The sequence below is a fragment of the Nycticebus coucang genome, chromosome 7, assembly GCF_027406575.1.
Source record: "Nycticebus coucang isolate mNycCou1 chromosome 7, mNycCou1.pri, whole genome shotgun sequence".
Lineage (NCBI taxonomy): Eukaryota > Metazoa > Chordata > Mammalia > Primates > Lorisidae > Nycticebus > Nycticebus coucang.
In genome coordinates, this window is record NC_069786.1 from 124,588,974 (window position 1) to 124,604,334 (window position 15,361).

The 15,361-nt window shown below is 42.0% G+C and overlaps 1 protein-coding gene across 9 annotated transcripts in view; it reads left to right on the forward strand.

Annotated features, from left to right (window-relative positions):
* The first annotated feature begins 225 nt into the window (after nt 1-225).
* Nucleotides 226-15,361, forward strand: part of AGFG1 (ArfGAP with FG repeats 1) — a 75,649-nt gene continuing 60,513 nt past the window's right edge. For 5 of the 9 annotated variants that reach the window (XM_053597322.1, XM_053597324.1, XM_053597325.1 and 2 more), the window contains exon 1: nt 228-677. In XM_053597322.1, the coding sequence (XP_053453297.1) occupies nt 511-677 (167 nt within the window). In that variant the 5' untranslated portion in view covers nt 228-510. Of the gene's footprint in view, nt 678-15,361 lie in introns of all 9 variants that reach the window. The other 4 variants (XM_053597320.1, XM_053597323.1, XM_053597327.1 and 1 more) reach the window with 2 other exon arrangements.

Below are 15,361 nucleotides of genomic sequence, written 5' to 3' on the forward strand. Positions count from 1 at the left end.
GTGGGAAGGCGTCGGAGAATGTTAAGCAGGGAGACAGGTAACCCCTATGAAACGCTCTGCGTGTAAATGCGCTCAAAAAATACTGTCTCTTATTATTGTTATCACCGTTGTGTCTCCACTCCCAGACGCGGCCCCGGCCTCGCGTGGCCGCAGTGACTCCTCCTGACCAGCAGAGGGCGGGAGCCAACACTTGGCTACCGGCCGTCCGGGGCGGGCCTCCTCTTGCCGTGCGCCTTCCTTGTCTTTTCCCCTCCGGAGAAGTCGGGAAGGTGGCGGCTGCGGCGGTTGTCCCTGTCCGGCAGGTTCGTGTGGTCCGTCAGCCCGCGCTGTGCAGCGCCCGCGCCGCGTCAAGCCCAGTCGAGCCGAGCCGCGGCGGCCGGGTCCGGCGCGGGCGGCGCGCGCAGACGGAGGGCGGCGGCCGCGGCCAGGGCGGCCCGTGGGACCGCGGGCCCCCGGCGCAGCGCCGCCCGGCTCCTGGCCCTGCCGGCCTCCTCCCTCGGCGTCGCGGCCATGGCGGCCAGCGCGAAGCGGAAGCAGGAGGAGAAGCACCTGAAGATGCTGCGGGACATGACCGGCCTCCCGCACAACCGAAAGTGCTTTGACTGCGACCAGCGCGGCCCCACCTATGTGAACATGACGGTCGGCTCCTTCGTCTGTACCTCCTGCTCCGGCAGCCTGTGAGTGCGGGGCCGCCGGGATGGGCCCTTCCCAAGGAGGTGGGGGAGTGGGAGGCGGGACAGGGGCTCTGCCGAGCCGGAGAGACGCTGGGCTGCGCGGGAGGCCGTCGGGGGCGGCCGCTCCGGCCGGGGACGGCAGTTGGGCGCCGGCTCCTGGGCCCGGGCGGGGGAAGGTGGCGGGCGGGATGCGCTTCGCTGGGGCGGTCGGGCTGAGGATGCGTTTTCGGTTTTGCCTGGCAAGGGTTTAGCCTGAAAGCATCCTTCCTGGGTGGGACGTGGGCGGGGTTGGGGTCAGAGAGGGGGCGGCCGGGGCGAACATCCGGGGGTCCTCTCTTGCAGGCTGTCACCTCCCTTGGTCCTCCGCTGTCCAGGGCGCCGGCCGGGCTGGGCTGGGCTGTGGGGGAAAGACGCAAGGAGGCTGCGGAGGGGAGTCCCGGTTTTTTGTGCGCACCGCCTCTGAGCTGCCGGGGCGCGGCGGTTCCGAGCCGGGCACCTGCCGGGCGCTGGGGGTGGGGGAGAAGCTGGAGTGAGAGCGAGGAGGGACGCGGACTCCGAGCTTTTTCCCTCGGGTGGAGAGTCCTTCGGTAAATGGGAGAAAGGTATTTAGAAAGAGCGAGATTAAAACGTCTTGAGGGCAGAGATGTGAATCCCAAGGGAAAAGTTCAAGCGAATTGAGGGAGAGGGAGGTAAAGAAGCCAATTTGAGGTTGTAGGGTTTATCTTTACGGTCTGAGAGGAGTCTAGGAGTTTGGGGAAAGTTTTAATGGAATTCACGTATCGACTAGGAGCTGTGGGGTTTCTAAATACCGTGGCGGTCTCTGTGAGATTTATTATCTATCCCCAGTGCCCTGGCTGTACGCAGAAAGAGGGAGAGATGGGAAGACAGCATTGGAGTGGTTTGCGTTTGTTGTTATTTGCTTCATTACATTTTATTGTGATAAAAATTTTTGTTGCTGTGAAATTTCATTTGGAAAGTTTGCAGATGATTTTGGAACTGATAGGATGCTTTTCCGTTAATTATCTTGGATTCAAAGAAAGTTACTGACAAAGTAGTGGCTGCTAAAAATTCCTAAAATCTTTGACTGTAAGATTAATGCTGGAGACAGGGTACATACATTAATCCTGTATGGGAAAACTGATTTCTTAAAAGTTGAAATGCAGGACAAGCCCAGTATGTACTACTATTTATTTTTTTAAGTTGGACAAATAGGCATTATTAGGTTTCCCTGAGTATTACTAGATCTTCTGCGAACATTTATTGGGTGCCTACTAGGTTTTGTATGAATCCTGGGATGTGCTTATGAAATATTGCAACTTTTTTGTCCTCTTGGCACTTACATTTTAGCGGGGAGATGGTAAAATATGAGCAAATAAATAAGAAAAATGTTGAGGTAAGTACCATGCAGAATATTAAAATAGCGTGATAGGAAAGTTCCTAAGGTAACTTTTAGGTTGTGTAGTCAGAGAAACACTCAGAGAAGTTACTGTTCAGTGATATTCTTGAATTATAGCAGAATCACAGAGCTAAGTTGTATCTAGGATATAGTCTGATTCATGCTTCTCATTTATAAATAAGAAGTAAATCTAGAAAGTTAAGGATTTAACATTGGACAACTTTGGTTCTAAAATTATGCTAGTAGACCAATTTGACTTTTATTACCTGCTTAACAAGTTGTCCTTCACTTGACTAGCATGTTTAAAAAAAAGAGGTATGTCCTGCTTTACTAAACACATGGTTCTTTGATGCATTTCATTGTATTTGGTTTGGAAAATATACATACATATTTGTTCTGGATTTCTTACATTTTTGTTTAACACTTTGTAAGTACAGAAACAAATACATAATGCCTAGGAATACAGTATTTTCACATTTCCTCCTAGATTTCACATTTCTGAAACTTTGAATCTAAAAAGATAATCTCAATATAATGACAATTGCTTATCTTACTAGTATTTAGCCTGTAATAAAAAGGACTTCATTTCTCTATTTAGTCATTATTTCACAAATATTTATTTCTCACTTGGCCTCTGTCATACACTGTGGGAGACAATGGAGTTACCTGGATCTTACTATCCTTTGGAACTAGTATTCTCAATGTAGAAACATAGTTGAAATACATGGCAATATTTCCTTTCTATAAAATAGATACAGGAAACTTCTTTGAGGAGTTGATGCCTGAGCAAAGACTTTTAAGTACAAGTCCATGTACCGGGCAGCTTAATGTAGTTGAAAGGCCAAGTACTGATGAGATACTGATGGTTTTGAATTCTGGCCCCAAGTATTAGTTATGTGGTATTGAGAATGTCACTCAGTATCTTTGAGCTTCAGTTCTCTGATAGATGAAATGGTGAGGATAAGATTTCCCTGGCAGATTGTGGATGTAGATTTGTTTTTAATATTGAGAGATAATGTATGTTAAACATTTCACACAATGTCTGGTATATAATAGATGCCCAATAGATGAGAAGCATTATTAACGAGCGTGAAAAGCCATTCCATGAGTAAAGGAGCGATGCTGTGTGTAAAAGACATTGCAATGAGAAACATCCTAATAATAATCTTATCGTTTGGATTTTGGGTTGTAACTGAAAACCTGAATCAAACTGGTTTGAAAATATGAAGGAATTCTTTGATGAGCTCACATTAAGACTTTATCCAGTGATTTTGATTTCCCTGTTCAAACATGGTTGGCCCCAGTTATATTGTTGGTCCAACACTTTCAGAGTTCTGCAGTTCACTTGAATTGGGTTGCCTAGGTCATGTGGCCACTTAGTGCCCTGATTGGACACATGTGCCTGACTCTATTGGAACAAAGATCCTCAACTGGAGTTCCCAAATCAGAAATCCAGGATTCTTGGGAAGGAGGGAATGGATGGTAAATGACAACTGTCAAATGTCTACTGTACAATGTTGAAGGGACAGTAGCTCCTCAAGACCTTTTTCCTTGAAAAGCAGCAATACGGGAAAATAATTTAGGAAGAATAACTATTGAGCGTAATAATAATTATGTATTTGCTATTTAGAAGACATGGTGTAATTTAAAGAATATGAATTTTGAAGGCATTTTTTGATACTCCCACTAGCTTTGTGACTTAGAACAAGGCAGGCATTAGGCTAGGCCAGTATGTTCAGGTTGACCTGGATCCCTCTTGTTAGCTTCAGTTCCTTTATTCATGATAAGCAGACAGTGTGTACCTCAGTGTTGTTAAGAGGATTAAATGATACTTACACTATATCTATTGATTGAACACGTACATTCAAGGATGGGGCTAAGGCATGGAGGTACAAATACAAAATGAGGCATGCTAGCTATCATTCCTAGATTTCCCTAGAAAATAGATGTGCAATATGTGATATCTACTAGCATGAATCTAAACTTGAGGATAGTCTCATAACCTTTTCTTGTTCATTTAGTAATAGCTTTGTTGAAATAAATTGAACCAGCATCTTAATGTTGTTAGACTCTGGAGTTAATCTTTCATATTTGTCTTTCAGATGATCCTCCTGTATGTTTGAATGATGATCATTCAGAGCATATAACTGATTTTAAATTGTGAAACTTTACAATAGACTTCAGAGTTGATACGATTAAACGATTTGTTAATAAAGCAGAATGAAAATGTCATAAGAGATTGGGACAGATATTTCTGGTTCTGTTTATAGAAATACTTGAATGGCTACCCCAAACATTTAAAATGCAGTGAACACCCCCAAATTGTCTTCACGTTAAAGGACTTTTAGATGATTTAAAGACTAGTTTTAGACTAAATTATTTGTTCTGTGGAGACTGTAAACATTAATATAATCAGTAAATAATATTATCAAAGATTGTTCTAGCCTTAAGAAATAATTCCTACACTTTTTTAGTGAGATTTAGATAAAATCAAAAACATTTGAGAAACTGGACAGTGCATTTAAACTTGGAATTTCACTCTCTTTTAAGTTTGTTGCATTTTAACTCATGACATATCTTAATTGCAAGATTTTTGATTTTTTTTTTTTTTTGAGATAGAGTCTGTCTATGTTGCCCTTGGTAGAGTACTGTGGTATCAGAGCTCACAGCAACCTTAAACTCTTGAGCTTATGTGATTCTCTTGCCTCAGCCTCCCAAGTAGCTGGGATTATAGGCGCCTGCCACAATGCCTGGCTATATTTTGTTGCAATTGTCATTGTTGTTTAGCTGGCCCAGGCTGGGTTCAGACCCGCCAGCCTGGGTGTATGTGGCCGGCACCCTACCCATTGAGCTACGGGCGCTGTCTAAGATTTTGGACTTTTTTAAAATTAAAGTTGAACAGTTAAAAAGAGGTCTTTGTTTTTATACAATTATTAGCAGTAGGATGAATTTCAATCAGATGCCTATTTGGAGCTGTGGTTATAATAATTGAAACCTCATGAGGTCACAGTGGGCAATGATTTATATTTTTATATAAATCATTTTTTTGATACTCTACTGTGGCTATATTCACTGGAATATTTTGAAAATGAGGGCAGCACCTATAGCTCAAAGGAGTAGGGTGCCCGCCTCATATGCCAGAGGTGGTGGGTTCAAACCCAGCCCTGGCCAAAAACTGCAAAAAAAAAAAATTTTTTTTAAATTTCAATTTAGTATAAGTGACAACTTTTTTTTTTTTTTTTTTTGAGACCAGGTCTCTCTCTGTTGATTAGGATAAAGTGCAATTGGCACCATTACAGCTCACTGTAGCCTTAAAACTTCTGGGCTTGAGTGACCCTTTTTTTGCCTCAGCCTCCTGAGTAGGTGGGACTATAGGTGGATGCCACCATGCCTGGCTAATTTCACCTAATTTTCCCTTCCCCCTTACATTCCCCATTCCATTCTCCCTTCCCTTCTCTTTTTCCTTACCGTTTTTTATTTTTTTGTAGAGTTGGGGTCCCATTATGTTTGCCCAGGCTGGTCTCCAGTTCCTGGCCTCAAGTGATCCTTCTGTCTAGGTTTCCCAAAGTGTTGGGATTATAGGTGTGAACCACTGTGCAGGACAACATTTTTTTGTGTGTAACTGTTGAGTGCTAGCTGTGTGTCAGGCATTATTCTAGTTAATAGTCGTATAAGGAAGATAACTGTTGTCTACTCACAACTTTAAATTGTATAATTAGCATACACTCTTTTTTTTTTTTTTTCGGCCGGGGCTAGGTTTGAACCTGCCACCTCCGGCATATGGGACCGGCGCCCTACTCCTTCAGCCACAGGCGCCGCCCAGCATACACTCTTAATGATTTTTTGTTATGTAATTTGCTTGAGGTTGGGATCCAGAACTAAATGTTGGTTCTTTCAATAAAGCATGCATAGTTACCATGGATTACTGTAAATTGTGAATTCTGTATTTGAATATAGAATTGTGAATTCTATAATTCTAACCTAAATGGTAGGTTTTACTTCATTTTTTTTTTTTTTTTTTAAATTTGAGACAGTCTCACTTGTCACCCTCCATAGAGTGCTGTGGCATCCCAACTCACAGCAACCTCCAGCTCTTGGGCTTAAGCAATTCTCTTGCCTCAGCCTCCCAAGTAGTTGGGGCGCCCGCTACAACGCCTGGCTTTTTTTTTTTTTTTTTTTTGTTGTTGCAGTTTGGCCGGGGCCGGTTTTGAACCGCCACCCTCGATTTATGGGGCCTGTGCCCTGGTCACTGAGCCACAAGTGCTGCCACTTCATTGTGTTTTAAATTGCGAGACAGATTGTGGAAGTATCATATGTTTGTTTTATGTCTGTATCATGCTTTCTTAAAATCAAAATGTGTGTTCTTACCTTTGAATTTTACTCAGAAAGTTATGTGTATGGTACTGACTTTTCCAACAATAATTCTTTTAAATTTTGCATATCCATGCTACCATGTGTTATAAGTTAATTCTCTTGCTATTTTCTGTAATTAAAACTTATTCTATGTGGTCATGATTGATGGTGGATAGATTTATCAAAAGTTAAAGCAAGGAATTATTAAAAATATATAACATGTGGGCGGCACCTGTGGCTCAGTCGGTAAGGCGCCGGCCCCATATATCGAGGGTGGCGGGTTCAAACCTGGCCCGGCCAAACTGCAATCAAAAAATAGCTGGGCGTTGTGGCAGGTGCCTGTAGTCCCAGCTACTCAGGAGGCTGAGGCAAGAGAATCACTTAAGCCCAGGAGTTGGAGGTTGCTGTGAGCTGTGTGAGGCCACGGCACTCTACCGAGGGCGGTACAGTGAGACTCTGTCTCTACAAAAAAAAAAAAAATATATATATATATATATAACATGTATATGTGTATATTATATTAATTTTGACATATAACTTAATTTGCCAGTGCTTTTGCTATATTTTGCTGCATATAATGTGCACATTTTTGCCTACCTTTTTGAGAGAAAAATAAGAATGTGAAGTATACATGGGTAGTATGGCTTGGGAGTGGGAGGGCCCACTGGGTTCCCTGGGACTGCTGTGCCCTCCTGCATGGGCCTATGGTGTAGGTGGGATTCCAGTCTGGCAAGGTCTGGGGTTTGGTGGGAGCAGGCCAGAGCCCTCTGCAGAGCACTGTGATCAGGAGAGGGAGCAGTGCTGGGGATGGTGAGGTGGCCATAGTAGTGAGTGAGGTGAGGGTGGAGGTCTAGCAATGTGTTAAGAGGGGTCCAGGAGCCTTATGCATGCCCCAGGGACCTACCTGGCTGCCTGTGACCCAGGTGATCTCAAAAGCTTCTTCCCTGTCAGCCATGCTTGTGGTCATCTTGGCAGTGGCCCTGGATGTGGCAGGGAGGGAAAGGCTCGTAGGAGAGAGGGAAGGGTCAGCTTTCACAAAGTGAATGGCTGCTGGAGGGTGGTGTGATCTGCACATTTACCAGGGCAGTGTTAGCTCTCCCCAGATGTGTCTCTCCAGGCTGAGAGCTGGTCACTCTCTGGAGGGGCCTTTTCCTAAAAGTTTGGGCCAAAAATGTGGGAGCGCATTATACATGGCAAAGTGTGATACCCAATGCCCCACAATACTTTTCTTTGAAGATGGGTCCACTGATTAGATTCTTAGTCTCTCGTATGATCCAGATTCACACTGTGCACTTATAAAGCAGTTTGAATGCTGAGTTGTTACACTTTTTATGATTTCTTTCAGTCTTTGCAGTTCTTATCCATGGTCAAATAACAGCTTTTCCTAGTGACTCAATTTAGTCCAGTCTTTAAAATACATCATTAAATTTATGTGGAAACAATTCTTCTCATTCACATGTCATTGTTTTACATAACATTCAAACTACATACTTACCAAGCACCCTGCCAATTACATTACCAAATACTTTACTGAGCAACCTTTGATAGGTATAAACCTCAGCTGTAAGGAGCAGAAGAGAGTAGCCTTTGAGGCATGAATGTTCACTGTGCAACAGGCGTTGGTTGTTTTTCAGAGGGAAGGAGAGTGGTGGATTCATCTAGCAGATTGGATCAGAGGGACTCTTTCTTTAGCACTCAGGGTGTGGTGACATCATTTGACTTTAGTATAAAGGCATGCTTACAAGTTACATTTATCTCTGTTCTTCATTAATCTATGAGCTTTGGCATTATATGACTGTAAACACTTTGGCTTTTAGATTTAAAGTAGGATAAAGTACAATTTATCTAGATAAAATTTATATTAAAAAATTTTTTTTGCGAGACGGTCTCATTATGTTGCCCCCAGTAGAATGCTGTGGCTTCATAGCTCACAGCAACCTCAAACTCTTGGGCTTAAGTGATTCTCTTGCCTCAGCCTCCCAAGTAACTGGGACTGCCTGTGCTCCCCACAATGCCCGGCTACTTTTTGTTGTTGTTCTTGCAGTTTTTGGCTGGCTATATTTTTGTTGCAGTTGCCATTGTTGTTTTAGCTGGCCCGGGCAGAGTTCAAACCAGCCACCCTCAGTGTATGTGGCTGGCGCCCTACCCACTGAACTATGGGTGCTGCCCTATATTAAAATTTTTAATATTAGGATTATAAACGAAACAATTAAAATATTGCTTTAAGGAACTTGCTGACCTCTGGATCTCAACTTAAAAACTGTTGCTTTTTAGATATCTCTGTATCTGTTCTATTAGCATATTTTTAGACCAAAAATCTCCTAATCTGATATTTCCCATCTTTTCTATACATGTTGTGTCATGCTCACATTAGTGAGAAACTCCTATGTCTCCTTTGAGCACTAGGTGTCATTACCCCTCACACTATTTCCCCATTCAGTATTACATTTTCTAATTCAAATAGTTAAAAGTAATGATTGTTTTGGGAAATACAACTGAATTCCTTTAATGTGTATAAAGATGGTAAATCATTTGTAACTTGGGTACTTGGATCATAGATTCCTATAACAGCCTTTACAGCCTCACACTAGAGAGCTAGTGCCCTAAGGAGACCTGACTGAACATGATTAGAATGAAATTCATTAACTGGCTTTACGGTGGAGATAGGAAACTTACTTGAATTGTTTGAAAATAAGGAATGACAGTTTTTTTTTTTAAGTTAAATAATATTTTGTTGAATGACTTCTAAGTTGTCAGTTTTTTTGATCGATACCATTGTATATTTTTTAGAGGGAGAGGGGTCATAATTACCCTTTATTCTGGTTACTTATTTTAAGAAATAAATTGTTCTTGAAGTTTGCTCCAAGGAATGTAATGGAGATGGTAGGGATATTAGAAACACTGTATGAGAGAAATATTTGCTGGAGCCAGAAATTGTATTAGCTTAGAAGAAAACTAGGGAGTGGAGGAACTGTAGCTGTGATCTCTGTCTTTGGGTAATTTAAGGCTTGTCACTGGGAGAGGTTCTGTATGATACTAGGGGGAGACACACCAGTGTGTGGAAGCTACCGGGACGTTTGTAAACATTTGTCAGTTAAGTTTATTTTTGAAGCGCAAGAACAGTTTATTTTCAGGTTTTTTCTGTTTGATTTTAATTCATTTTAAATTAAATATTAACTTCTAGGAAAAGAATACATGCACATAATTTAAAAAGGCAAAAGCTTATGACAAACAGGCATCCATGCTCTTCCCTAATTTTCTGGTTACTGTAGAAAATGACTTTGAAACCTTTTTGCTGTTCCCTCCTTCTGTTTACTTCAATGATTCTAATTGACATATTTATAATGTTGCTATCTTTTTGATGTTTCAGTTTTGGCTTTTTTCTACTGACTGCTTTAGAAGGAGGAAGATAAGGATTTAGTTCTCTTAATTCACTAACTATATAGTCTTGCTCCTCAAGTTGATAATTGTCCATCTTGTTTTCTTTATTTGCTTTGTTTTCTATGTATGTATCATTAATACATTCTCAGGTAGGTGATCTCTGACCAAGGTGTATGAAGCTGCTTTTGATATGATCATGTGGATCAGGTACTTTTTCTTGTTTTGGATAAATCATTTCTGGTTACTTTCGTAATCCTCTGCTCTGGGAGTGCAGCTTTCTAGGCTTGCCATGCAGCTACAGTCGCAAGACTTTTCTTCTGCCTTGATTCTGGGAATTCTCTTTACCTCTAACCTGTGTTGGACTTATCTTTAGAACCTTCACATTTTCATTAAGCCCCCTGACTACAGGTCAATGAATGGGAAGTATTTTTGAGAGCTACATAGCTTAAAATATCTTTCTCTGCCCTCATTTTAAAAATTAATAGTTTGTCTACATTCACAAAGGTGAAAATACTTTATCCTTGGAACTTTTAAGACATTGCTTAGTTTTCTTGAAACCTTCAGTGTTGCTGTTGAGAAGACTAATGCTATTTCTAGTACTGATTCTTTGTGACACATTTTTTTCCTTCCCTCTTAAGGAGTATACATGATCCTTTTTTATTCCTGCTGTTAGAACCTCATACTGAAGTATCCTGATCTATGTAGGTCTTTTGTTCTGTGTTTTAGAGGCCCTCTGGACTGTTTGGAAACTCATGCCTTTTTTAGTTCGGAGATACTTTCTCTAGTCTTCATTTTTGGGAATAAAAAGACCTGGCTGCCACTGTTTAGGGAGCCAGATTGAGGGAGGCAACTGGCGACACACAATCTGTCATTCATGGTGTATAGTGTTCCAAATAATCCCCCTAGTTTTTAACATGGTACCTATCAATAATCCTCAATTGTATCTGAGCGTGGAGGGTCTTTGCTATAACCTTTACGGATTGAACTTTTCTTCAGACATCTCAGAGTCTAATGATTTTTGAGCTTATAAACCCCTATGTGCATCCAGTTTCATCAATGAATCACAGGTCTTGTGGTGGGAATCAGCTTGCAGTTGGCTTCTCCCACCTCTACATACAGTAGTTTCTGTTTTGGCTTTCTCCTGGAAGTTAGTTACCCCTGAAATACTCTTTATCTTCCAATTCTTTTTTTTTTTTCCTGAGACAGAATGCCACTATGTGGCCTTCTGTAGAGTGCTGTAGCATCACAGCTCACACCAACCTCAAACTCTTGGGCTTAAGCGATTCTCTTGCCTTAGCCTCCCAAGTAGCTGGGACTACAGGCACCCACCACAGCGCCCGGTTGTTTTTTGTTGCAGTTGTCATTGTTGTGTAGCTGGCCTGGGCTGGGTTTGAACCCGCCAACTTCAATGTATGTGGCTGGTGCTGTAACCACTGTGCTACAGGTGCCGAGCCTTTATCTTCCAGTTTTGTTATTGGAGAACTGTAGTGTGTTTTGGGGAGCCTGTCTTGTTCTCTGTCCTTCTGTTCTTAGTAGGTTAACGCCTTTTTATTCTTTTGGTTTCATTTCATTGGGATCTTGGGGTTGTAGTGAAGACATTTGTAGATTTTGTCCACCACTTTTTTTCTTTTTTTTTTTGTAGAGACAGAGTTTCACTTTATGGCCCTCGGTACAGTGCCATGGCATCACACAGCTCACAGCAACCTCCAACTCCTGGGCTTAAGCGATTCTCTTGCCTCAGCCTCCCGAGTAGCTGGGACTACAGGCGCCCGCCACAACGCCCGGCTATTTTTTTGTTGCAGTTTGGCCGGGGTCGGGTTTGAACCCGCCACCCTCGGTATATGGGGCCGGCGCCTTACCGACTGAGTCACAGGCGCCGCCCCTGTCCACCACTTTTTTTTTTTTTTGGAGACAGAGCCTCACTTTGTCACCATTGGTAGAGTGCTGTGGCATCATAGCTAAAAGCAACCTCAAACTGTTGGGCAAAGTAATCCTCTTGGTTTAGCCTCCCAAGTAGTTGGGACTATATTGGTGCCCTCCACAAAGCGGCTGTTTGTTTGTTGGTTTATTTATTTATTTATTTAGACAGAGCCTCAAGCTGTCGCCCTGGGTAGAATGCTGTGGCATCACAGCTTATAGCAATCTCTTAACTCCTGGGCTCAAGTGATTCTCCTGCCTCCACCTCCCAATTAGCTGGGACTACAGGTGCCCACCACAATGCCCGGCTATGTTTGTTTGTTTTTTTTTTTTTTTTTTTGAGACAGACCCTCAAGCTGTCACCCTGGGTAGAGTGCCATGGCAACCTCCAACTCCTGGCTCAAGCAATTCTCCTGCCTCCACCTCCCAAGTAGCTGGGACTACAAGCACCCGGCACAACACCAGCCATTTTTTGGTTGCAGCCATCATTGTTGTTTGGCAGGCTCGGGCTGGATTTGAATCCGCCGGGTCAGGTGTATGTGGCTGGCACCTTAGCCGCTTGAGCCACAGGCGCCGAGCCAGCCCGGCTGTTTTTAGAGGCAGGGTCTCCCTCTTACTCAGACTGGTCTCTAATTCCTGAGCTCAGGCAATCTACCTGCCCCGGCCTCCCAAATGCTAGGATTACAGGCATGAGCCACCATGCCTGGCCCATGTCCACCGCTTTTAACTGGGATGCTTTAATTAGGTTTCAGTCGTAACTTGAATATTATTTTTTAGATGCTTAATATGTTACAAGGACATTATTGGGATAGTATCTGTGGCTTTCCAGAAAACCCAAAGTGACAGTTGTGACTTACATCATGTTTATATGTGTTATAACATAGACATGTATTTAGTTTTCTAATGTTGAGCTCGAATAGACTAATATTTTAGATTACCTAGTACATACAGTGTCTTGGTGCCAACAGTTTGTAGACTGTTGATAACTTATGAAAGGCATCTTCATCTGTTCTATATTTTAAATGTATAATTTTTATAGTATGAAACATTATAGGTAGTATTTTTAGCAAATAGTTTGGGATAGATCTAAATGTCAAATTAACTTTATTACTTCTGCCAATATTATTAGCAACTACATAAATTTCCACATAGACTATTAAAATATTTTAACTAGCTTCTCCCCCAGCAGGAGAAAACCAATTAATAAAACTGAACTAAACTTTGCTACTTAATCTTCCAGTACAGATTGTTATTGAAATTGAGCAAATGGCTATTTACAAACTTTTAGAGGCGTAGTTAAGAGCAGCATACTGGTGGACATACGGAATGAGTCATACCATCTGGTTACAGTCATACCTGGGTGGTGGGCATTAAAACTAAAACTCCCAGGGATCTGCTTATGACTTAATTATACTGCAAAAACATATTGGGCTGCACCAGTAGGTTACTTTGAACTTCTTGAAACCAGTTAACTGGCAAACATGCTTTTAAAATATCAATAGTGCAGTTATTAAATGAGTCTTTTTTTTTTTTCCAGTTGTGGCTGGAACTGGGCTTGAACCTGCCACCCCCGGTATATGGGGCCAGCCCCCTACTCCTTGAGCCACAGGCGCCACCCGTCATTTTTTTTTTTTTTAAACATCCTGGAGACTCAAAGTGTGTATTTTGGGATCTGGAATGGGTGGTGCTTCGGTATTGGCCCTGTTAAAGTGATGTGGCTTACTTGCCCAACACTTTCATGCAGTAATTATGACTAATATCATTAATGTGTTTTGTAAACACTGAATTCACATGGTAGTTAGACTAGTCTCTGCAAAAGGGGGAAAAGGCACCAGCTTCCAGGAATACACCTTAAAAATAAATATTTTAGTTTTGATTCATGAAGACTTTATTTATTTATAAAATGATCAGATTTGGTATGTTGAGAAGTCTGCTAATGAGAAAAAAATTAATTATTATAAAAATTGTGTCTATAATGGTAATATGAAATCAGGACTATAGTTTTTATTTCTTCTTCTTCTTTTTTTTTTTTTTGAGGCAGAGCCTCAAGCTGTTGCCCTGGGTAGAGTGCTCTGGCATCACAGCTCACAGCAACCTCCAACTCCTGGGCTCAAGCAATTCTGCCTTCACCTCCCAAGTAGCTGGGACTACAGGCACCTGTCATAACGCCAGGCTAGCTTTTGGTTGCAGCTTTCATTGTTGTTTGGCGGGCCTGGGCTGGATTTGAACTCTCCAGGTCAGGCGTATGTGGCTGGCGCCTTAGTCGCTTGAGCCACAGGCGCCGAGCCTATAGTTTTTATTTCTTAAGTTAGCATACATTAAAATTAACTTTTTTGGTATTCAGTTCTATGAATCTTAAAATATGTATAGATTTATTTCATCACTACAGTCAGAACACGGAACTGTCTCATCAACCCCAAAATCTCTCTTAGTTAACCTTGTTCTTCCCCATCGCCTGGCAACTACAGGTACATTCTTCAACCGTGGGTTTTGTTTGTTTTCTGAGAATGTTTTGTAAATGGAATCATAACGTTTCCAATTTTTTTTTTTTTTTTTTGAGACAGAATCTCACTATGTTGCCCTGTGTAGAGAGTGCTGTGGCATTACAGCTCACAGCAACCTCAAACTCTTGGGCTTAAACGATTCTCTTGCCTCAGCCTCCCAAGGATCTGGGACTACAGGTTCCCACCACAATGCCCAGCTATTTTTTTGTTGCAGTTGTCATTGTTGTTTAGCTGGCCCAGGCCGGGTTCAAACCCGCCAGCCTCTGTGTATGTGGCTGGCGCCGTAAGCACTGTGCTACAGGCACTGAGCCAACCTTCCAAATTGCCTTCTTTTGCTCAACATAGTATCTTTAAGATTAACCCAAGTTAGTTGTATATTTCAATAGATTGTTCCTTCCTTTTTTTTATTTTTATTTTTTTAGATTGTTCCTTCTTATTGCTGAATAATATTCTACTCCTTATTATTCGTTCACCATTTGAGGAACAATTGGATTGTTTCTAGTATTTGATGCCTATGAATAGAGAAGCTGTAAATGTTTATGTACAAGTTTTGGGGTGAATGTCAGTTTTCATTTCCCTTGGATAAATACCCAGGAGTGGCATTCTAGCTACAAATGAAGTATATATATATAATTTTGTTTGAAAATGGACAATTTTTTATTTTTTGAGACAGTTGCCTTGGGGTTGAGTGCTGTGGTGTCATAGCTCATAGCAACTTCAAAGTCTTGGGCTCCAGTAATCCTCTTGCCTTAGCCTCCTGAGTAGCTGGGACTGTGGGTGCCAGTCATAACACCTGGCTTTTTTTTTTTTTTTTTTTATAGACAGGGTCTTGCTTTTTTGCTCAGGCTGGTCTGGAACTCCTGAGCTCAGGCAGTCCACCCGCCTTGGTCTCCCAGAGTGCTAGGATTATAGGCGTGAGCCACTCTGCTGGCCAAAGAACTTGACAGTTTTTTGTTTTGTTTTGTCTTGATTTTTTCCCTTTACACTGGTTTGAAAGCTATAAATTTTGTATTTTTTTTTTTTGCAGTTTTTGGCCAGGGATGGGTTTGAACCCGCCCCCTCCAGCATAAATTCTGTATTCTTTTATGGTCACCATTGAAATTGTACTGTTTATACTCAACATTCTAATTAGTATT